Here is a 25,859-nt window from a genome sequence, read left to right on the forward strand (position 1 = left end):
CAATCCAACTGACCAGACTTTAATCAAACAGTACTTCTTTCTGTTTCACTTCTCTACTTTCATTTTCTCTTTTATATTTTTGTATCCAGAGTAACGAGGCAAATATTTTCTGTTAATGCAGAACATCATTACATTCCTGTTTTACTTATTTGGTGTGGATTTCTTGTCTATCGTCACTATTTTAGAAATTGACTACTAATGGTACACTACATTTCCCTTATTCAAGCTAATAGGAAAGAGACCATCAAGTGAAAGTGAAAATTAATTTGAAAAGGAATTGTGTAAGGATTACATTGGACATTAAACCTGATGTGTGACAAAATTTCAGTGCAGTTTGGTCAGTTTGCAAAAATATTAAAGCTTGCTGGAATAACATATAACAACAAATATTAAATTAGGTCAAGTGCTCAACCAATTACTCTGTTAAAGGTCCAGACAGTTTTTTTTCCATTTTACTCATAGATCCAAATCGATGCTTAAAGCAAAGTTTAAAATAGATTAATCAATGATCAGACAGGACATGATGTGCTAATAAACTCAGTGGTTATCCAAGTGAGAGCTAAAAATTGTGTGACAATTTGCATGCAGAAAGCAGAAGTGCAACTTCTGATGCAAAACCTTTTCCTGCTATTAAACTTTGGTTTGGAAAATTTTGAAGGTACCTTAGTTTGGACATTAAAATGACCTGTAAAACTGCTAGTGTTCATACAGAGACTGCTATCAGTTAGTCTGGGAAATTAAGAATTAATGTTGCAGGATGCTTGTACACCAGAGATGTAGGTCACTTTTCCACCCCTTTCATTTTCTCCTACTTTTACATCCAAAGGATTGAGACATTTATTATTACTAGTAGGCTTTCAAAAAGCCTCCCCCACCTGAATAATACACCTATTAATACATTTATTTCAAACAAGGCTTTAAAACTTCCAACGATCATCTGTTGAGGAAAATACTGCTGGTAATATGAAATTAATGTCTCTACTTGTGTTCATTCCCAAATCTAAGTTTAAGCTGATTTGGATTTGTTGTTCAAATTATAAGACTAAGTGACTACAAATCCTTTTCCAAGACTTTACAATTTTTTTCTTTTTTTTTCTTTCTTACCACAGAAAAGTATAGTGCCAGATAAAATATTTCCAACAGAGCATTGCACCTTTTAGACAATGCACTCAGTCAGCCAGTGAACTCCAGTGATATTTCTGATAATGTAAAAGTGGGATCTTTTCCTTTTGAACGGCAGTTTGTAACATAATTTCTAGGTAACTAAAAAATTTAAAACTTCGTATACTGGTAGAATGTATTTACAAAAAAAACTTAGCAGTGTCGTATGAAATTGTCACCCATAATTATAACCCTAGTATCAATCTATTGCATTTCAATCTATTTTAGATTTAGGGTTAGAGTTAGGGTTGGGGGTGGGGGAAGGGTATCTTTTTTTCTTCACAAATGTAAATAAACCCAATCTGTTTCTTAAACGAGGGACATATTCATTATGCACAGAATGTTATTTACCTAAATGGGCGCCAGTGATTGGTTAAAATTGCCGAAATGCAAGAAATTAAAGACAAAATATGTTACAACCTATAGAATTTTCTCAATAAAGCCAAGAGAAAATGATGTTTTATAAACACATTCTACCAGTATATGAAGTTTAAAACTTTTTAGTTACCTAGAAATTATGTTACAAACTGCCGTTCAAAAGGAAAAGATCCTAAAAGTGGAATATATCCCTAAGTATACAACTTCTTTGTTCTAGCCAATGGGACAAAATGTGATATCTAACTTCAAGGTATATTAACTGGGAACATTGAAGTAACTCATAAATGCAGTTGATGAGGAAGATAAATCTACATTCAACGATTTATGACAAAAGTTTAATATAATGGAATTAGTGGATGATATAGCCAAGGTGCAGAATGAAATGAAACCCTCAGCTATGAATTAAATATCTACCTACCTACTTACCCACCTGCCTATCAAACTCTCACCAATGCACAAGTAACCTAGACATCTCACAGACACTGTCCATCTCAATTTTTTCTATTCAATCATTTCAGAAAAATAGATGAATGATTATTTTGTTTACTGTCAGTTTTATATTCCTTGACTGCTTCAGGTACCAAATTCATCTTTAGGGGCAATACATCAGAAGCAAAGTATTTTAAGCATAATTTATTGCCAGCGCCGCCCCGACTGGCCTCCGTGCCGGTAGCACGTAAAAAGCACCATCTGATCATGGCCGTTGCCAGCCCCGTCTGGCACCTGTGCCGGTGGCACGTAAAAAGTACCCACTACACTCACGGAGTGGTTGGCGTTAGGAAGGGCATCCAGCCGTAGAAACACTGCCAGATCAGACTGGGCCTGGTGCAGCCTTCTGGCTTCCTAGACCCCAGTTGAACCGTCCAACCCATGCTAGCATGGAAAGCGGACGCTAAATGATGATGATGATGATGAATATATCAGAAGGTTCAACAGTGCAATGGCAATGTGCTCTATGAAAGTAGATGTTAAAAACTTATTTGTATTTTGATCTATTAAATGTTTCTTTTATTTCAATATTGTTTTTCTTATACTTATTTCTTTCTTGCATGCATACCTATAATTCAAGGAAGCATATTATTATTTCAGACATAAAACAATGGATCATATACTGGTTCATATAATGTAATTCATGTTATGTAATCTCTTACTGTGTAATACACTCTAAACAGATAAACAACCAAGCTATCGAAATGCATATTGCATAATTTGAACAGAAAGCTACACTCTATTCGTGTTCTTTTATTTTTTACTAGCACTATGACCCGGCAACGGTTTTGGATAGAAAATTCACAAAAAAGTCACTTCTATTGATTTTTTAATGGCTTTGCAGGGTGACTGGGGAAATATAAAGATGTGCACGACCACGGTTTTGAATGACCATAGAAAGTGCGAGTCCTCTTACTGAAAAATTGTGGATTTGTATAAAGGACACACACGCAGACATTTTGCCATTTATATATATATATATATATAGAGATTTCACACACACACACACGTGCATAGAAGCTTGTTTGTTCCTTTCAATTCACTTGGAAATTATCTTAGTTTATAACATAGAAATCAATGGGAAAATGTGTTTCATGTTAGGGAATTTTACATTTTGGTAAGATTTTTAAGAATGTAGAATTCCATAAAGCTGGTAATGGCTGTATTCCTGATGAAAGCTTTCTGTTTGGTAAGTAACCAGAAAATATACAATTGTCTGTGAATCGTAAGTTAGGGTTGAAGTTAGTATTACTACCTAGAATGTGAAATATAGTTAAGCATATGCATTTTCTGTTTAACAGATATATAATCATCGTCATCATCATCATCATCATATGTCTGCTTTCCATGCTGGCATGGGTTGGATGGTTTGACTGAGGACTGGCAAGCCAGGAAGCTGCACCAGGCTCCAATCTTATCTGGCAAGGTTTCTACAGCTGGATGCCCTTCCTAACGCCAACCACTCCAAGAGTGTAGTGGGTGCTTTTTACATGCCACTGGCATTGACCACGTTCAAATGGTGCCTTTACATGCCACCGACACAGGAAGCAGCACTGATAACATCGACACTTGAATGGTGCTAAATTTAAAATGCTGAGTTTTATAAAAAATAATTAGGATTATTTATATTTTGATTTTTTTTTTAATGTTATTTGCAAAAGACCCTTTCCTTTTTTGTTTTTTGAAAACTACCCCTATCTTTCTTTATTGTGTATTTGAAGAAAAAAAATTTTAATTGACTATTCATGACAGGTAGACGGTGTTGAAATGACAGGAAAGAGCCAGATAGAAGCTGTGACAATTCTTCGTAATACCAAAATGGGTCATGATGTGGAGTTGCTAGTATCTCGACAAGAATTTGATAAGCCTCCAGCAAAACCTCCCCGAGAAAATGTAAGTAATCACCCTTCATTAAAATGTATAGAGAAAACTATCTGTATATAATGTGTTTAATACCAGAAAGAGCATCTAAATAATAAACGTTCTAATATTTTGTACATTTATAACATCTGGAGGTTGTTTATACCAAAACAAGTAAAACAATAAAAAAAAAGCTATGCCATTTTAATCCCGAGCAATGCCAGGTATCTGTGCTAGTTAACAATATAGCTTAGCTCTTTTGTCATCGTATTTCGGTTGAAATATATTGCTTTTATTTTGATTAATTTTGAAAATAAGGAAAAATTTAGGAATATAATTCTGTCATTAAACTGGTGTATGTAACATAAATTAAAGTTAAATTTTGATAAGTTTTAATTTAGATCACTTTAAGATATAAAGCTTTTATCATAGAACCAAGGGTAGTCTCAACTGGGTTGGTATCAAAAGGGTCAAGTAAATATAGACTAAATTTCCCAGAGCAGCTTTTATGGAGAGCACTCAAAGGCATCTTAAAAAGCAGCCATCCTAAACTCACTTTTTCTCTCTTGTGGGTGGCAGTGACTGCTGTTGCTGCTGTCATTGTTGACATTTCACCCATGATCATCCATTCCCACCACATTTTTTTCTTTCTTTTGCAATCAAAGAGTTTCCAAAAATTACAAAAGATGGTAGAATGTGATTCAGAGGATATTGGGCTACCATTTTTAGCAGGTTGATTGACCACATAAAGATACTTCATTGGTTTCCATTACATGTGGTTGGTATTTTTGATGCATTCATATCTGTACAGCTAACATCAGAATCAACTTTTTTTCCTTTCTGGAACAGTCATTCCATCTATGAATGATATATATCTGTGCTTATATTTGTCACTTTTGTTCCTATTAATGTATTATGCTTATTAATTGAATTTTGTTGGAGGCATATTGCCATTTCAAATTGTTTCTGCATTTTAAGCATGGTTTTCTAGATGTTGGTAATTTTATATTTTGTTGAATTTACCTGTATCTACCTGCAATTAGAGTCACTTTGTAACAAAAATTATAGTATAGAATTGGTTGAGAACATTTCATTAAATTATCTTCCAAAAATCACATTAATATATTGATGAATAAAAAAGTTATAGTTGTTTAATGAAACCAGACTAAATTTATGATTATGTTAGAAATTAATTGAAACACATAAGGGGTGTATTTTGGTCAGAAATATAGTAACGAAAGGGTTAAGCATGGTTTTCTAGATGTTGGTAATATCTTGTGTTTCAGGTTGATAAGACTTCATCTCATTCTGCATCTCCTGTTGTTATGGTTGACAATAAAGAAACTTCACCAAATCCAAGTAACCAAAATCATGAACTTATTGTTCTTGATATTCAACTCAATGAAACTAGCTCTGCAGGTCTTGGTGTTAGTGTTAAAGGCAATACCAATCCTTCTGAGTCTGGAACCAACCGTGATCTTGGTATTTTTATAAAAGCTATCATCAGTGGAGGTGCAGCATCTAAAGTAAGCATTTATATGTTTCATTTATGTTATTGCATTATCTTTTCCCATTCTTCATGTCACCTACCATTCTTTTATTTGATATTATAGTAGTTGTTATTCATTGACTTCACATCACCTCTGATCAAGCAGACCTAAGATGAAAGGCATTTTAGCTTTGACCATCTTGTCTTTGTTTTCAGGTGCCATCATCATCATCATCATCGTCCTTTAACATCTGTTTTCCTTCCTGGTATGAGTTGGATTTCATTATGCAATGTGGTGGTTTTTCCCTTTTAAGGATGATATAGTTTGATTTGATGGAGATTTGATTGTGTGCCAAACAAACTTATGCACATAGAAATCTGTCTATATACACACACACATGTTTATGAATTTGTGTTGCAAGATTCCTGGTGTGAAATTGTGTTGAAACAGATATTGTTATATTTTGGGATGGTCAGTTTTTTTTTCTTTTCCTTTATTTTGCCAAATAAACACATGCACTATATATGTTCTTCACTCATTTATTACTGATCTTATTGTAACTCATGACCATTGTCCAGAAATCTTTCGTCACACATCTGTGACCTCTTCAGCAACACTTCGTCCTTGTGTATGGTCCTGCTCTGCTTAATCCATTCTGTTCTTCCATGCTGTTTCCTTATATACGCATGCATTTGCATCTGTATCTGTGTGCATGTGTGTGTATGCATGTCTGTTTCTCATGTGTGCGTATGTGTGTATATATGCCCTCTATGTTGTTACCATTATCATTATTGTTCTTAGTGGTACTTTGACCCTCTCCCATCAACATTTACTCTTCTGTTGCTGTTGACCCTTCCTTTTGATATTGTTTTTGTATCTTTCTTGTGTTTGTGTGTTCATTCATGTTGTGATCATGGTTGTTGTTGCTGTTGTTGGCCATGTTGTTGATATTGTGGCTATTTGTGAAGTTACTGTATGTGTGTTTGTGTGTGTATATGGGTTTACTTAGTATGTTATTTGTATCTGTGCCCTTTATATAGTTTTTTCGCTTACTTATTTATTTCTATTTCTTATATTTATCATAGGTTTGTCTTTTGCATGTGTATTATGCTGTACCTGTTCCTTATATTTTCTCCCTTTTGTCTTTAGTTGTCATGTTGCATGGTGTGATGGTGAGGAGTGTTATTGTTCCATTCTTGCTTTCTGTTGAGGCTCGGTCTGTCTATTACTATGTGTGTGGCCTCTGTAATTTGTCTAAGTATCGTGTCAGTTCTATGCGTCGATAATACCTTAACTTCTATGTTATTAAATGAGTCTATGTTCTGCTTGAGCATGTTAGTAGAGCACTGTTGAGCCTTTCTTCTCTTTGAGCTCCTGCCAATGTTCACCTATTTGCTCTCCTATTGCTGCATGCTGTCTCTCCAATGTAAGTTGTTGTCTTGTTTCTTCACTGTCCCTCAGTACACCGTAAGCTGTAGTCTATAGTTATGGTGTACTGGGGGATGGTGCAGAAATAAGACAACTTACATTGGAGAGACATCACCAAGCAAATAGGCAAACACTGGTGGGAGCTCAAAGAGAAGAAAGGCTCAGTTAATAACATATAGGTTAAGGTATTTTCAACACATAGAACTGACACAACACTTAGACAGATTACAGAGGCCACGCACATAGTAATAGACAGACCAAGCCTCAACAGAAAACACAAATGGGACAATCACCCCTCACCACCACACCACACATAACAACTAAAGCCAGAAGAGAGAAAGGAAAATAAGGAACAGATAAAACAGTGTAATCATCATCATCATCATCATCATTTAGCGTCCGTTTTCCATGCTAGCATGGGTTGGACGGTTCTACTGGGGTCTGTGAAGCCAGAAGGCTTCATCAGGCCCAGTCAAATCTGGCAGTGTTTCTACGGCTGGATGCCCTTCCTAACGCCAACCACTCCGTGAGTGTAGTGGGTGCTTTTTACAAGCATGCACAAATTTATGATAAATATAAGAAGTAAATAAGTAAACAAAAATATATAGAGAGGGCACAGATACAAATAACATAGTAAACAAATCCATATACACGCACAAACATGCACACAGTACCTACACAAACAGCTGCAACAACAACAACCACAATAACAACATGAATGAACATACAAACACAGAAAGATTCAAGAACAGTTTCAAAAGGAAGTGTCAAGAACAGCAGCAACAGAAGAGTCAACGTAGGTGGGGGAGGGTAAAAGTACCACTAAGAACAACAACGATAATGATAACAACAACATAAAGTGCATATGTGCGCACATAAGCACACATGTGAAATACATAGACATGTGTATGCATGTGCATATAAGGAAACACATCATAGAAGAACAGAATGATTAAGCAGAGCAGGAGCATACACAAGGACAAAAAAGTGTCACTGAAGAGGTCACAGATGTGTGACAAAAGATTTCCAGAAAATGGACATGAGTTGGACTAAGAACAGTAATAAATGAGTGAAGAAAGAATATATAGTGCTTGTGTTTATTGGGCAAAAAAAAAATGCCAATCCTGAAATATAGCAATACACACACAGAATAAGGACCCCTAGTTCAATTTTCTTTTCAAGCCTTTTTCATCACCCATCATCTTTCTATCATTGACCCCCTCCATCACTTGCCAAAGTGCAGTATTTTCTTGCTGCTATTAAATAAGGTGAATACTACATATTTCATTTGTTATCTTTCTTTCATTCTTAATGTTGTTCCTCTTCATTTACATTTTATATTGGTTACCCTTTTGTGCTACCATACTGTATCTCTTTCTCCACCATCATACATCCCTCACTCTCTGCTTACACTATGCCTACCTCTCCTCTCACAGCCTTGCAAGTTACCCACCCACACACCAGTTTCCTTTCTCATCCTTTCTCTCTCTGCCATATTGTTACTATTCTACTGCTCTTCACCCTTATTTGTACTGTCAGTCATTACCCACTCTCCTCTACCTTTCCACTTCTATTCATCAATCCAATCTTGCCTACCATTCAGTTAATTATTCCATACCTTATATTTTTTGCAGCTTTGTAATCAAATATTACAAACCATCCTTGACTCTCCCCCATACATTCTTGCAACTGCTACCCACTCATGCTCCCTGTTCTTTTGTCCTTACTTCTATTCACTTTCTTGTATTTTGAGGGCCCCCAATACTTCATCACCACTATTTTATCTCTTTTTCTGGCTCCAGCCCAGTCACTTCCAATCTCTCTTCTATAATGTGAGTAGCTATGTACAGCAAAAAAACCTGTTCTATTTTGGGCCCTTCTTTCATACTTAACCCCTAATCTCCAAGTATAAAGCCACTGCCTCTCTACTGTTGTCATGCCCTCATTCGTGCCAGTGACATACAAAAACACCCGGTATACTCTGTAAAATGATTGGCATCAGGAAGAGCATCCAGCTGTAGAAAGCATTCTAAAACAGACACAATGCAATCTTTGGGCCTGTCAACTCCTATCAAATTGTCCAACACATGATAGTGTAGAAGAAAGATTTTAAAAGATGTTGGTGATAATGACAATTTTAAAATATTTGGTTTCATAACTTTCTACTGACTTAATTCTTCTATTTGCTATCATATTTCCTGCAATTGGATTCATAAATTGCTTTTGTGAGCTATCATTTTGGAAAGGTTGCCTTTAAAGACCAAATTCTAAAGTGTGTATTAATTTAATAGACGGAAACTAAAAGAAGCTTGTTTGTGTGTGTGTGTGTGTCCTTGTTTTGACATAACACAACAGTTGTAAATGAGCATCACTGCCATGCAAGATTTGTCCATTGTTTCCAGTCTTCCATAAAAACATGCTTGGCCATGAGGAAGTTATTACCTTATTTGAAAAGATGATGATTCCATGGTTATACTATGCCATGGGCCCTTAACTCTTTGATGAAGTTGTATGGGTGTCGTCATAACATACAGTGTGTCTTGAGCATTTTTGGACCTGGTGGAGCCCATCCCTCTCCAAGTCTTACTGTACAGGAATTGGTACTTTATTTATCAACTCTGAAGGGTGAAAGGTGAAACTGACTTTAACAGTATTTGAACTCAAAGTGTAGAGAGGTCACACACACACACAGTTATGTTTTGAGAGTCATTATGCCAAGAATAATAAACATGCACACTGGTTTTTATTGGTGTAATGAAACTCCCAAGACAGATGATTTGTTTCAACGCAAATTCACATCAAGTATCTTGCAAACCAAATACAAAAACTAGGTATATAAATAATTTTACACACACACACACACACACACACACACACACACACACACTCTCTCTCTCTCTCTCTCTCTCTCGCTCTCTCTCTCTCTCTCTCTCTCTCTCTCAAATTATGTCACAAAAATTTATTATCAATGTATTTTTGTTTTCTGTTCTCTAGGATGGACGATTGAAAGTCAATGATCAACTTCTTGAAATCAATGGCTATTCCCTTCTTGGACTTACCAACCAAGATGCTATGGAAACTCTTCGAGAAACTATGCGAAGTATTGATCCAGTTAATGGGAAAATTTCTTTAGTCATTGCTCGTTTAGTAAGAGATGTGGTATCTCCATTATCATCAAATTCTTCGGTTGATGTTTCTGCCAACAAACAGAAAGATAGCTTCTCTGACGAACTGGAGTCCATTGAACATGGGAATCTTGATCATAATGCTATCAACCAACAGAACAATCATACAAAGAATTCAGTGCAGCCAAGAAAATTTGAAGGTGTTAAAAATTCAAATGTTGATGTAAATAGTTTTGACTCTACTAATATGGAAATAAATAAACCTCTTCCACAAGTTGAAAGACTACGAAGTGAATATACCCATGAAGGAATTAACAATGATTCCTATAATCGAGCAGTACACTCAAGCAGTTACTTCGACCATCACGGTATTTCACCTACTTCAGAGAGTAAGAACAATAATTCTAGTTCAGAATCAAAACACTCTGTGGCCAAAACATATTCGGATCAAGGATTACTATCTGTTACTGTCAACCCACCTGAGCAAGAAGCTATACTAATTGAAGATGAATTATTTGACCATGATGATGTTAGTCTGCATTTTTGTTTTCATCCTTAATTTTTGACCTATTGAAGTCGATATTTCTATATCAGTGCCTCTCAAACTTTTTAACTATTGCCCCCACCCCACTTTCTTTTTACTAACATTCTTTCACCACCCCCTTACTACAATTCAGCAAAATTAAGTTCACCACAAAAAATTGCTGTCGAAAAAGTGATCAGCATTAAAAGTCTGCTTGTACATAAGTCATTACATCAAAATAATGTTTTGACCAATAATATTGGTTTCAAATTTTGGCACAAGACCAGCAGTTTCAGGAGAGGGAGTAAGCCAATTACATCGACCCCAGTACTCAATTGGTACTTATTTTGTCGACCTTGGTAGCATTTGAACTTAGAGCATAAAGACAGGTGAAATGTCACTAAGCGTTTCATCTGATGTGCTAACGATTCTGCTAGCTCACCACCTTATTTTTACCACACAATACAATTTTAAAATATTTTTGAAAATTAGAGCAATTAAAAGATGCATCTATTCCCACCCCCTACTGCCTCCTTTATCCCAATTACTCTATAAAATTTTCCACAATCTGTCCTCCTCCACCTTCAGGAGATAGTATCACCCACTTTGAGAAACCTTGCTCTATACTATCTCTTTTTTTTTTTTTTTACTTGTTTCAGTCATTTTGACTGCAACCATGCTGGTGCACCGCCTTTAATCGAGCAACTCGACCCCGGGACTTATTCTTTGTAAGCCCAGTACTTATTCTATCGGTCTCTTTTGCCGAACCGCTAAGTGACAGGGACATAAATACACCAGCATCGGTTGTCAAGCAATGCTAGGGGGACAAACACAGACACACAAACATACATGCACATACATATATATACATATATACGACGGGCTTCTTTCAGTTTCCGTCTACCAAATCCGCTCACAAGGCTTTGGTCGGCCCGAGGCTATAGTAGAAGACACTTGCCCAAGGTGCCATGCAGTGGGACTGAACCCAGAACCATGTGGTTGGTAAACAAGCTACTTACCACACAGCCGCTCCTGCGCCTATATAAATAAATTATATTTTTTTTAATTTCTTGCTCATGTTTAATTTGGATATTATTTTATAAGAAGTATAAATGTTTGTGTATTTCACCTGAAGGTGGATAGAAGTTCTTGGAACAACTATTTTTCTGCTTAGATGCTTTCCCTGTCTGAAATCATTCCACTACACCCTATGAGAGATAACGTTTTCCAAATAGAATAAAGGAAAGCACTTTAATTAACATATGAGTTTTGAATTGTTCATGAGCATAGGACCTTTACAATGATTGATATTCCCTATATATATATCTGTACTATATTATCAGATTGTTTCTTCTAATAAATTAATAGAAAATTAAATGCAAGTTTACCAAATTGCATGCTCAAGTAGAGAATTTTGTAAGAGATGTGGTTTTCTCCTAATCAACATATTATTAGTGAACCGTTTCAAGCACCACCTATAGATTTTAAGTCAATGAACTATAAGTTGAATCATTGAAGGAATATTAATTGATCATTACAAAAGACATTTTATTCTTAAATTATTGCAGTTTTTTATGCTTGTTCAAAAAATACATTTAAATATCAAAATCTGAAAACTTATTCAATCATTATCATCTCAATATATAAAAATAATCAATAATCTGGTTTGAAAATTTCTGAAAAGTTGATATAAGTTTATCCTAAATAAATTCAGGCCAGTTCTTTCTTTAAATATTTTGAATTTTCCTTTATTCAGTATTACTGTGCATCAGTTCAATATCTCTTTATTTTATGGTCAGCAATGTTATCACATAAAAACCTTGCCTAGTTCTTTTATCAAGTGACAGTGAATAGACAGAATTAGATTTTTGTCTCTGTTATTAACAGGTTAAGCCAAAGTAGCAGAAGTCTAAAGACCTTTGGTATTTTGGTTTAACCTGCTAACATTCAAAGCGGCTGATTTTGTCTTCAATAACCACTAATTTTCAAACTGGCCATCCCACCTTTATTAGATTCACAGAAAAAAAAAACGTTTTCCTTATTTTATCATTTCACTTTTTATATGAATATATCAACATTTCTAATTGATATTATAAATTTGAAGTGGTTAAGTGTCCTATGCAGTGATTCTTCATACCTGTGTATGGGATTTATTAATAATAGAAATTTAGTACCAGTTTGTGAACAATTTCTAATTGTTAAGCCCTTAGTCCATCCCCTTCTATGCCGTACATCTGTCTGTCCATGCCCACCATGTCTGCAACGAGATCACAAACTTTTTGAGTGAGCTGAGAAGTTGTTGCTAACCCATAGCTCATCCCACTTCTTTTTAATCTACCCCAAAAGGATGAAAGGGGAAGTTTATCTTACCATCATTTGAACTCAGAACACATAGATCCAAATGAAATATCACATGACATTTTTCTGATTTCTTAACAATTTTGCTGATCAACCACCTAAATGTTAAATAGTCTATGTAAATAATCTTGTAGTATTAAGGTTTAAAGAACTAACTATTTTTCTTTTCCTATTTAGAGATACCCACCAGTTTTTGTTGGGGATCCCTCGCTTTCTTATCATTCAAAACATCATCATCACAAAGACTTTGATGATCAACAAGAGCAAAATTCACCTACAAGAATACCCCACCAAAATATTTCACGTTTACCTCAGCCTCATCGAAAAAGCAGTGATAATCAACCACCTCCATATCCTACATCTCATCCATCTGAAGTCTATCACTCAAACCAGTATCGCAATCCCTCAGATCGTCCTGACAACTGGCATCCTCACATAACAGATAAATTCGACGGTGTAGAATTGTAAGTGATGAACAAATATTTTCTTCAAAATCCCCAATATCCATTCAGTTTTTTTTTTTATGCTTTATGAATTTATGACTCAATGTCATTCAACATTTTATAATGAAGACTTTACCTTAAATAAAATTATGTTTGACTTGTAAAATTACTAAAGTAGAAATTGATATAAATTCATTTACATTATTTCAAGTTTTAATGACAACATTAAATAAAATGCTAAGTTTTTCATTTTTGTTTCATGTATTTATCTATTGTTTTCAACTTTTCTTTTCAGTGATTCTTTGAGTCCAGACTTAAACCCTAATTTTGCATTCCAACGTGAAGCATTTGGTCGTCAGAGTATGTCAGAAAAACGCCGAGGACACTTAGATGCTCGTCAAACAGAATTTTACCAAATAGCCAAAAGTAACAGAAAAGTTCCAGGTGAATATTTACATCTGTAGTAATTTATCCGTTGTTTATTTATGTTATTCACTTATTAATGTTAGTAAAATTTCCAAATTAAATTGGCTACACTTTTTCTATTAAATATTTAGGTACATTGTCAAAGATCTTAATGAAGTCAATGCTATGTAGAAAGGTTTATTGAATTCTATTGACATTTTGTTAATACCTATAAACAGCTTGTAGACATGACTTAGAAGGCTTATAGGTCTATAGTTAGAGCACTGTGATCTTCCTCTTACAGAATTACAATAACAGTTTCTTTAAAAGATTAGGAAATATATTTTATTGAAAGAAACCAGGTGAATAGTTGAGTTACTCCCTGCCTCATCAGCTTTTAGAAATTCAAAATGATTGTGGGCTTTTACTCAACTTCAGTACATTAATTTTCCATTTTCTGCATGAAGAATAGATGGGTATCAGATAGTTAATTAGGATCAGACAGTTATTGACTTCATTAAGATAAATATTTTCATAAAATTTAGTCTAGTATTAAAAAAATGCTGCTTTTGTCAGTCAGAAATTTGTCAGATTCATGTTTTTATGTTCCAACCAACTGAATATTTGTTTCTGTTTAAGAACTTTCATGGTAATGAAGTCAAATCTCAGGATGCTGGGTTCCACAGAAGATTTGGCAAAAGACAAAAAATACTGACAACCTGCAGATTCATGCAAATTATTCCCAGTATGTCAAAATGATGAGGATTAATTAAATAATAGAAAATGTTAGTTGATAAGTACTTATACAGAAATTTATAAAAAATAGACATTAAAAGGTCAAAACAGATTTAAATAGGTAATTACTTTAAAAGCACGGTCACCAAAATATGATGGTTACTAAATTTATCCAAATACTGATTAATCAAATTTTGTTGGATGTTCTAGGTGTGTGAGGCTTACTCAAGTGTAGAGCATACTTAAGCTTTGTAAAAGATCAGCAAACAGTTTAAGACTGAAATATTTTCAAGGAATCCAACCATTTGATACTGTCATGGCAACAAGAAATATTTTGTAATCTCTAAAAATTATTTGAAGTTCAATTTAAATCTTTGATATACCAATTCTTTTCCTTGTTGCTGTTTGATTCTTAATATTCAAAAAGAAACTGCATCAATTCTTTTGTCACTTATCAAGAATCTATGCCACTATTAAACTTCTGGCTTACATATATTTTTGTTTTAATTTAATATTCGATTGGCTAGCACTATTATTTTAATAAGTAATCTTGTAATTTCAGAGAATAGATACATTACGTATGCTAATATACTTTATATCATTTAAATGTTCTTTTTGCATTTCAGTATATGTATTTAAAATTTCCATATCTGAAAAGTCTATAGATTTTCAATGTGATCTTGTTTGCAAGTAATGTAATTACATAAAAGATAACTTGATTAAAACTATTAGTACAGTATTGTATTTTATTGTATTTTATACTTATAGTTCTAACATACATCTATTTCAGATGAGATTTTATGTCGTAGAGTGGCATCTTTTCACTATCCAACAGGTACTTAAGTTACTATGGCAAGATAGCTGGGGGATAGGGTTTTTTTTTGTTTTGTTTTTTTGGCATGAGTAGTTCATCACATTTTACTGATACCTTCAGTCTTTATTTACTAATAACCAATATTTTATGTTAATGCTCATTCGATTTATTTTACTAAATTATTCATTTCTAATACAATTTGTTTTATATCAATTTTATACATTTAAAAAAAAATTGTTACTATTATTAGAACCATTATCCTCTATAAAATATAATGTTTCATTTACAAGTGAAACTATCTAAATAGTGACAAAGAAGCAACTATAATTTGTAGTTAACTTTTTACAGATATTCACTTTCCATGAGATTTTGTCAAGTTATTACTAGGATCCAAAAGACTATTACAAAAAAATATAAGCAATTACTATCTGAGGTGTTATTTTAGTATTAATTTAATAAAGTAAATGACAAAAACAAAACATTAAGTCAGTTACAATTGTATATTTAATCTAATTAAGGCCATTTTACTAGTTCAAAATTAAGTTTAACGATGAAACTAACACTTGGTGCTAAATATATTCTCATGGTCGTCATATGATTTTCATTAAAGAAGAAATTCTAAAATTATGAAATTCTTTAAACTGCATATTTGATTAAATTTATAAGGCACAACTTTTTGTAGAAAATATTTAATTTGATTTGTGAAAGGATAACAGGCGTGTGAAGTCAGAAGAGGCCTGCATGTCACTAATATTAGGTACAGTTTAGTATTGGTCTAACATTATAAACATATAGCTTGCTATTCTTTAGATTTTCGTTTCGTTTGTTGTTTTTTTACATCTAGAAAAATGATGACAAAATTACATCAGTTTCAGAAGGCATGGCCACATTTTGTTGCACATAAACTGTAAAAACCCATGTAATTTTCCACCTGTGTAATTTACGCAGGTGATTTTCAGGATAAAAATTGTTAAAAATAGCTTCCACTCATGTAAAATTCACACCCAAAAGTTTTCAGAATTGCCAATATGGCCAGGGAAAAAAGGTTTTCAATTTAGTAGTATTTAGCATAACTTACTTATGATTAGATTTGATTAAATTTTCATTAAATAAAAATAATTTCTGTTTAACAGGTATCACATTAACAGCTGTTAAATTACAAAGCGTTTTGTGTTGTCTTCTATATAAATGAAATCCGTTTTGCTCACTCGGTATACCCTTCCTTCAGTGATGCCAGTCCGCTTTACTCACTCACCATACCCTCCTCTTCCCTCAACGTTAGCGTTCCAATAAAAATAAGTAAATGAGAAATATGACACTGATTGTCTGCTGGTATCTGAATGTGTGTGTGTGTGTGTGCATACAAGCAACTGTATGAGACTGTGTGTTTAAGTGTTTGTATGTGTACGTAACTGTAGGAGATTGTGTCTCCGTGTAACTTTATTGAGATTAACCAGAAATAACCGAAGTATTATTTCACAAATTGTGAGCAGACGATAGCTGTATATGTATATATATATATATATATATATATATATATATAATAATAATGTACATATATATGTGTGTATATTATATATATATATATATATATATATGTGTGTGTGTGTGTGTGTGTGTGTGTGTATAAATATATATATATGTGTATATTATATATATATATATATATATATATAAAACATTATTGGTGAATTGAAGAAATGGAGCTGAACGCAGATTGAACAGAAATCTTTTATTTCATTCTACACGTGTTTCGAAAGGCACAAATTACCAAAATCCGATTGAATAATGGGACCATATTGTGTCTTTCTCTTCAGGAAGAAAAAAGGAAATCCGTTGGAAAAACAAAAACAGAACAGAGGCAGAGCAAAAAACAAATCGAACTGTGCTCCTAGAGAGCCCATGGCGAAACTGTTTATCAGTGTATGTTGAGAACCGGGGCTGAAGAATTCAACAGGTCAGGCATCGTCAAACATGTGGGTGAGGGTGTATAGATGTCTTTGTGACCGAGAATAAAGTTCTGACTATTTAAAGAATATTGGATGTTTTATAAGGGGCGAGAAAAAATCTACTTAGAGACGTGTGTGTGTGTATACTGTTCTATATATGTGGTGTTGGCGTAGGGGTAGAAAACATTTTTTGTGTACGTGTGTGCGTTGATCGTTCGGCTGTCAGTGGCTACTGCCGTGATAACCGTGGGTGGCAGAAAAAAAAAAATAAAGAAATTATATATATATATTTTTTATGTTTTATGTGTGTGTGTGTGTGTTCATCTAAGCCTACCTTGACAAGGAAACCCCCCGCTGTGAAAAAACAAGCCCCGTTTGTCTACAGAGTAATTTCCCTTGCAGTGGTTAATGTAGATATCTTAAAATCTATTTCAGAATTTGCTACCAAGGGCTATGGGTGCCGCGGTCTTATTTATAAACGCTATTTAAAGGCCAGATAAGTGTAACGCCGCCAATGGGGCATCGAAAAGCCGACTGTAAGAGCCCGTTTACCATCCGGCCTCTGGCAAACAAAATATGGAAGAGTTCGGAGACACAAAGGTTGCACTGTCTTCTGCCCCTATCAAATGGGAGGGCCACCGACAAAATTGACCATTCCAGCCTATAGCTTAAGTTCGCATCCTTCAGTCGCCATATTAGCTTACTGAGTCCCGTGGTCTGGCGCTTGTTCACGTCCCGAAAAGTTGCGTAATGGTTGGAGACACGCAAAGACAATCTTGAGGACGATGCCCCTATATAAGTGAAGGCATCTGAGTCCGTGTAAACCTTGCATTGGTAGACGGCGCGTTTTGATCTTGGAGTTCGCCGACGTGAATCTTACTCTGCTAGGATTGGTTTCTGAAATTAGAACTGCGTTCCTGTCACTATATTCGTCCGAGACCTGCAGCCGCTTACTACTAATTTTCCACTACGTCACTATTAACTATAGGAATAACCCTGATTCTCCACTATCTATCAGAGTGCTGTCATTGCTACTGCCCGTGGTACTGCTATTGCGGGAAATGATGCTGGGGATGCTAAGGGGCTCTCTACCCTACTCCCATTGTTACCATCAACCACAACACCCCTATTTATAACTATACCCCTAGTGGGTACTCCCTGGCTGGAGCTGAGATTATGTGTCACAGTACTGGCTCTCATATCATTATTACTACTAATTATTCCTACTGAGCATTAAGCCGGGAGCGGAAGAGGCTGTGCCTCCGGAAAAGGTGATAGGGTCTTAGTAAGTAGCCTATTATTATGGGAGGCGATTATCTGGGCGAGGTTTTTAGTGTTGGAGAAAGCTATCCTAACTTTATGTGAGTTAACCGTGGAGTAATATTTGGAATTTCTGGGGAAGTTATTGGCGATGGCTTGTCTAAACATGAGGGGGAGGTTAGTTCTAATCTGCTTACCAAAGGGGATTACAAACCATATATGCTTATTCCTATCAGTGTGATGGGTCGGGACGCCAGCTCTCGCATTTGGGTGGGTGATTCTCGGATGAATAACGGGTCTGGGTTAGTGTAAGACCTCCCGGACCGATAATTATCCTTGTTCGCTAAATTAAAAGCGGGAGCGACTACCCCGGTATCCGCCGCGCTCCCGTCCTTACTTAAAATGTTAATGTTATTATATACGGCCCTATCCTGATGACCGAATGATGGCATCGGAAGGGCCGGATCAATATAAATTACCTTCTGCCTATAACCGGCCTTGGATAGTGCGGCGTTATAAAAATCCGCTTTCTGCATAAAAATATCGGCACTGGCGGACAGGCCAGACAATCTTAGAGAGATGTTTTAACCAAATTGTCTGTTACGGTTTTGGCATGATTTGAGAAGACACTGACATACTTCAAATTAGTGGAAGGCTTATGGTAAGGGCAGTATGAGTCGCTATTAAGGTTAAGTGTAACGTCTAGGAAATTAGCCTTGGTGAGTTCGTTATCAAAAACTATACTCATGCCCATTCTATTAAAAAACCTAGCTAACCTGCTCTTAGTTTTCTGCACTATTCTGTTCGTGGTGTTTTGCAGGTAAAACAGACAATCGTCACGATACAGGCCGCCCGCGATTTCCGGGAATTGATCGGACAATTCGTAGAGAATATATATTCCGACCAAATCGGCTATCTGCGCACTATCCGAACTACCCATAGGCACATCAAATTCATTGGGAGTATCCTTACGGATCCACAGCTTATTATCAAACTTAATAAACGATTTCCTGGCAACTAAAATGATATCTATCTCTTCTCTGGTGAGGCCTGCCTTGTTGTGAGCATGCAGAGGGCCTTATTTAGCACACTAGGGTTAATCGAGGGGTAGAAGCTGGCGATATCAAACTGAATGAACCTAGTACGGTTCTTATGGGGATGGAAGAGAACCACTTCACTACCTGCGAGGAGTTGGCCCAGAGGCTGAGCTTCAGCTTGTTTACTAAACTAGGGATATATTTATCTAAAATGTACTTACTGATTATCCCGATATCAGATCTAGCAGGGCATATGAGTCTTAGCGCTGGGTTGGTGTGGAAGTTAGGTTTATGGTCCCTCACTATAAATCTGGGTTGCTTGGGGCTAAGCGGCTGAGTTCTCATTTGAATTCGGTGTTTAAATATTATATCCTTAATTTCCAAGTTTACCTTCCTCAGGGTACTCCAATTGGTTTTTTTTTCTATATTTTTCTTGATCTCTTACCGAGTAAATCTAGGTACTGCTTAATGGGCATCTTGTATGTGTTCCTGGTCTTGTCGGACTGGACCAGGACTCCGTCCATTCTATTAATGTCCTTGGTAATTTTATCTATAATTATTCTATTAATGTCCTTGGTAAATTAATATATATATATATATATATATATATATATATATATATATATATACAACAATTTAGCTAGATGTAAAATTCACCTAAGGGATATTAAATATCGGAAGAATTTACTGGTTTATATTACTTATATCAATAACAATGTTATTCCAATAGGTAAATAAAAAGTAAACATACAGTTTATTAATATATAAGAAATGGAAAACAAAACAATAAATTGAACAATTATAAATTCAATTCAATTTAAATATTTTATACAAACAAATGACACATCTTATAAATTACAGCTGTTTCTGCTTCATTAATAAAACAAAGTTTTTCAAGAATAATCCAATCCATTTAAGTATGTAATGATGCTTCGTCTGATAGACATATCTGCTTAAATATTTGACGAAAAATATCAACTGAAAATATTTATAACTGCTAAGGTTTTACGAAAATGCTTCATTAGAGCAAGCTTAATCATAAGTAAAGAATCTAACTGAAATTACATAAATTCCTAAATTTATATCTATAAATATTCGATGTCCATATTTTGCTCAATGTTCATATTTGGGGCAATGTATATATATATATATATATATATATATATATATATATATTGTCTGATATATATATGTATATATATATAATAATGATATTAGGGAGTAAATCCAAACTTACAGGGAAAAATTCTAAAAAAGATCTACTCATGTAATTTATGCAGCCCCTAAAGTTTAGTTTAATTTTTTTTTTTAAAGTGCGTAAATTACGTGGGTTTTTACAGTAGTTAACTGAAATGAAAATAAGATTATTCACATTTTTAATTCTTTGAATTCTGTTTATTTGCATCTTTCCCCCAAAGTATCACATTTAGTCTTCTCCAGTTAATGATAGCTAAAGCTGTTAATGTTCCCAAATTTCAGTACTAGCCTCAATTTCAATAATTTGGTTAATTCATTCAAAGTGTCTAACTTTAGACGATGAAATTTGAATTTGTGACTTTAGTAGAAATCAGGTACACATCATGGCACTAATTTATTGTATCAATTTAGAAAGTTAAAGAATCTAAGAAACACTGTTAAAATTTTCTTTAGTTTTCTATCTCCAATTAAACAAAGGCTGGAGGTGGAATCAATTTCATTTCATCTTATAAAATTATTTTATGATAAATTTTTAAAAATAAATAAATAATACAATAGAGAGTTGAGGAATTACATACATTATTTACATTTGACATATTTGTCCTCATCTTGTTTGTTGCTAACACAACGTTTCGACTGATATAACCTCCAGCCTTCATCAAATGTCTTGGGGAAATTTTGAATCTGGGTTCTCATTCCTAAGGTATTTTTTGATGTTGTTGTTATTATTATTCAGGTTACTGCCAGGAATCGAAGTCGGAATCTTGAGGTTAGTAGCCCACGCTCTTAACCACCTATAGTGTAGTGGTTAAGATTCCAACTTCAATTCCAGGCAGTAACCTGAATAATAATAATAATAATAACATTGAAAAATACCTTAAGAATGAGAACCCAGGTTCCAAATTTCCCCAAGACACCTGATGAAGGCTGGAGGGTATATCAACTGAAACGTTGTGTTAACAACAAACAAGATGAGGACAAATATCTGTCAAATGTAAATAATACAATTAAAAAATATAGGAAATGTAGTATTTTACATTAAAATAAGAATTTCATGAAATTTTTATTCCACTGAAATTATGAAAAAACAAAGTGTTATGTTAAATGTAAACTTCTTTTGCTTTCTTTTTATGCTCCTGTATTCCCAATTTTATTGGTAGGGTGAGGGGACTTTTGTAAACATTTGTTTTACTATAACCTGTTTGGTACCTTGGTTTTACGTTCAAGTTTCACTGGTTCAAATTTAAATATTCGTTTCCTATAGTAGATAAAATAAGTAGCAGTTACATACTGAAAGTTGGTTTGACTAACTATACTCCACAAGAATTGATCATTTACCTAAAATTGACAAAGAATTATGAGGAAACTTCATGTTAAAAAAAGAAATTGCTGAAATGCATTTTGAGTACTGTTTATTTCACACAAACTGTGTGAAGTCAAAATGATAGAGAACACCACAAGGAACTTAGAAAACTTAAAGAAACAGTACATACATTAGAACATAACAACCTCTTGAGCAGGCCAAGTGCAGAGATGAATACAATATGGAACCAATAATCAAGAAAGAAAAAGGCAGATTGCTATAATAGATTACTTAGACTTTAAGTTTATAAGTTTTAAAAATTCACTGTCACTGCCTACAGAGATAGCATAGTAGATAAAGAAGTTGGGTAATGAAGTCACCCAGTAGTTCTGAGTTCAAGCCCAAGCAAAGCACCAAGGTAATTCACAAAAAAAACAACTGAAGCAAGAAATGTCACAAAACACAGAGTGGAATGAGGACAGTATACTCCTGTGGATCAAATAATGGGGTAGGTTCAAAATTCTGATACAACAGCTGAGTTCAACACAAGACACCTGAAGAAGGCTAGAATGTTCAACAGCCAAAATGTGGTGAAAGTAACAATCAAGATGAGGACACCAGTCTGACTTAATATAAACAGTATATATGATGTAAATACCTCATGTCAGAATTATGCATTTTGAAGTATCAAATAATTTATTTTACAAATGATAATTTATTTTACTTTCCAGTAATCTGTTGTCCTTATAGCTGCTCTATTTGTCGAGTAATATCCAAGTCTTCTATCAAAATCCATGATTTGTTTCTTGGTGGTTATAATAACGATTTGATAAGACTTCATCAGCTCTGTAAGTAAGAAGTGATGACAGCACAAATAGACTAGCTAATGTTGTGACAATATCAAAAAGCATAGACGAGAGTTTTCTGTTATATCCTACCTAAACCATTTTTAATTTGAATTTTAGTTTATTGTTTCCTGTTGTTTTTATGTTTTCACCTTTGCAGTACTTTTTCATTAGTGTTTTGTGTTAACAACAAACAGCCATGTCACTTAGTTTGTTCAATAATCATTGGTCTGATCTAGCATTCAGGGCTGTTTTGAGGATGAGATAAAGAGACTTGAGCTTTTGGTTTCACTGCATCTTTAGGTATGCATAATAAATTGATATATGAATTTGTGCCCGCATACAAAAACAAACACACACACTTGCTTACTCTCTCTATCTCTCTCTCTCTCTCTCCCCTCTCTCCCTACTTCTCTCTCACACACATGCACACGCATTTTGAAATTTGTTACAATGGTTATTGGTATGAAAGACGATTTGAATTCTCAGTTTTATACATATTTTAAGAATATAAACAACTCGGTATAACTTTTTTATTTAAGATATATTTAAATCAATAGAGATGTTGCAATTCTTTTGCAATTTTCAATACAAATATTAGTTTTATTCCAGAGAGATGGACTATATCCATTTCATTTACATTAGATTAACTATTGGTTTCTTTACAATCGGTTGAAAAATGTAGTTTTAGTTTCACTACTAATAACTGATAACTGATGCTCCATCAGTTATGACAACAAGGGTTCCTACTGATCCAATCAACGGAACAGCCTACTCGTGAAATTAACATGCAAGTGGCTGAGCACTCCACAGACATGTCTACCCTTAGCATAGTTCTCAGGGAGATTCAGCATAACACAAATTGTGACAAGGCTGGCCCCTTTTAAATATAGGTGCTGTTGATTTTTACCAGCTGAGTGAACTGGAACAATGTGAAGTAAAGTGCCTTGCTCAAAGACATTACATGTCACCAGGAATTGAACTCACAACTTTATGATTGTAAGCTGAATACCCTAACCACTAAGCCATGCACTTTTACACTAATAATTGATAATATGAAAATATTACTTTAAAGATTGCCTGATTACTTGACTTTTTAGCAGTTTGTTAGCTAAAAGTTCAAGCCTTTCATCAACACAGTAGCATTTCCATACGTCTGGCTGTAGACTTAAGCTTCAGCAAGTGTGCTTTATAATTAGTATCTTGCAAGCTTGCAATGCTAAATGCATTTTATCTCAGTGATGGAAAACACATTGCATTTTTTTTTTGTTTTAAATCACTTTACAACACTCATTGCCGGTCGTCCAATGAGTTAAAGGTTCAAAGAATATTTAACTAACTCATTTAACCGATTTCAATGTAAAAAATATAAACAGATAAAAACTGATTTCACATTTATACTTGAATTCTGGCCAGTTTCTCCCATCATTAAATATTCTCCCATCATTAAATATGAACTTCCATAAAAATAACACAATGATAGAATCATTGAAATCATTAAACACAAACACACAATGTTACATTCAGTTTTAGTTTATCTGTGAGAAACTTGGATTCCTTTTATTTATTGTCTCAGCTGATGAAATTTAGGCCGTTATAGCCGCAGGAGTGGCTGTGTGGTAAGTAGCTTGCTTACCAACCACATGGTTCTGGGTTCAGTCCCACTGCATGGCACCTTAGGCAAGTGTCTTCTACTATAGCCTCGGGCCGACCAAAGCCTTGTGAGTGGATTTGGTAGATGGAAACTGAAAGAAGCCCGTCGTATATATGTGTGTATATATATATATATATATATATATATATGTTTGTGTGTCTGTGTTTGTCCCCCTAGCATTGCTTGACAACTGATGCTGGTGTGTTTATGTCCCCATTACTTAGCGGTTCGACAAAAGAGACCGATAGAATAAGTACTGGGCTTACAAAAAGAATAAGTCCCGGGGTCGAGTTGCTCGATTAAAGGCGGTGCTCCAGCATGGCCGCAGTCAAATGACTGAAACAAGTAAAAGAGAGTTTCATACCTGTGTTTTTATAAGTCACTGATATTGTAGTTAAGGTGAATATAATTCTCCCATCATTAAATATGAACTTCCATAAAAATTAACACAATGATAGAATCATTGAAATCATTAAACACAAACACACAATGTTACATTCAGTTTTAATTTATCTTTGAAAAACTTGGATTCCTTTTATTTATTGTCTCAGCTGATGAAGATTTAGGCTGTTATTTGAATGCACCCAGTTTTCAGACACTAATTAAAGAATATAAATATATAAACATACATGCATAGAGACATGTGTATCTGTGAATGTATGTTGATGAATAGATTGAAAAGTAGTTAAAAATGTAAAGAGATGATGGTTTGTAATCTTATTCCATGATTGTTCAGTTCTATTTGATATGGCTGTTTGTTAGATATTAATAATGCACACTACTTCTCATTGATTTCTTTATACTACAATTGCTGCCTTTTCCTTCACTTTACCACATGCATGCACTGTATTACAAATGACATTTCAGGTGGTAAGCAGGGAGTGCTGGTTCGTGCTGGCTCCATGGAGTCCCTAATTGGCAACAAAAGTAACCTGAGCAACACATTGCATGACAACAGTATGTATGCTACATCTTACACTAGTCCATTTCTTTATTTCCACCTCTTGGTCTTAATTTTGTTTTATGAAATTGCTTGAAACTCTCTTCCACTATTTATTTATATCTAAGCTATTCTATAGCCTTAGACCCTTCAAAGGTCATGGGCACTGTTCCTTTCTCCTAACTAAAACAATTTTCTTTTTTGTTTTCTTTTTAGATAGATCAATTTTAGATGTGATTCATACAACTTTTGGTTCTTATTATTAGCTTCATTTTTAAATTTGTCCTCCATCCCCATATTTCTCCTATTACAAGCTTATTTCATTTATTACACATTCTAAGAATGGTAAGCTAGCAGAAACTAGAGTTTTGGAAAAAATTCCCCATGATATTTTTTTTCTGGCTCTTTACATTCTGAGTTTAAATCCTACTGGGGTCAACTTTGCTTTTCATCCTTTTTTGGGGG

At 34.4% G+C, this 25,859-nt stretch overlaps 1 protein-coding gene across 8 annotated transcripts in view; it reads left to right on the forward strand.

Moving 5' to 3' along the window:
- LOC115216317 (partitioning defective 3 homolog) overlaps positions 1–25,859 on the forward strand; it is a 143,094-nt gene that overhangs the window by 105,666 nt on the left and 11,569 nt on the right. For 4 of the 8 annotated variants that reach the window (XM_036506395.1, XM_036506391.1, XM_036506394.1 and 1 more), the window contains 7 exons: positions 3,781–3,921; positions 5,175–5,414; positions 9,801–10,460; positions 12,990–13,276; positions 13,551–13,699; positions 15,186–15,230; positions 25,322–25,411. In XM_036506395.1, the coding sequence (XP_036362288.1) occupies positions 3,781–3,921; positions 5,175–5,414; positions 9,801–10,460; positions 12,990–13,276; positions 13,551–13,699; positions 15,186–15,230; positions 25,322–25,411 (1,612 nt within the window). The remainder of the gene's footprint in view (positions 1–3,780; positions 3,922–5,174; positions 5,415–9,800; positions 10,461–12,989; positions 13,277–13,550; positions 13,700–15,185; positions 15,231–25,321; positions 25,412–25,859) is intronic. The other 4 variants (XM_036506393.1, XM_029785526.2, XM_029785525.2 and 1 more) reach the window with 4 other exon arrangements.

Source organism: Octopus sinensis, linkage group LG10 (genome assembly GCF_006345805.1).
Source record: "Octopus sinensis linkage group LG10, ASM634580v1, whole genome shotgun sequence".
In the NCBI taxonomy this organism is placed as follows: Eukaryota; Metazoa; Mollusca; class Cephalopoda; order Octopoda; family Octopodidae; genus Octopus; species Octopus sinensis.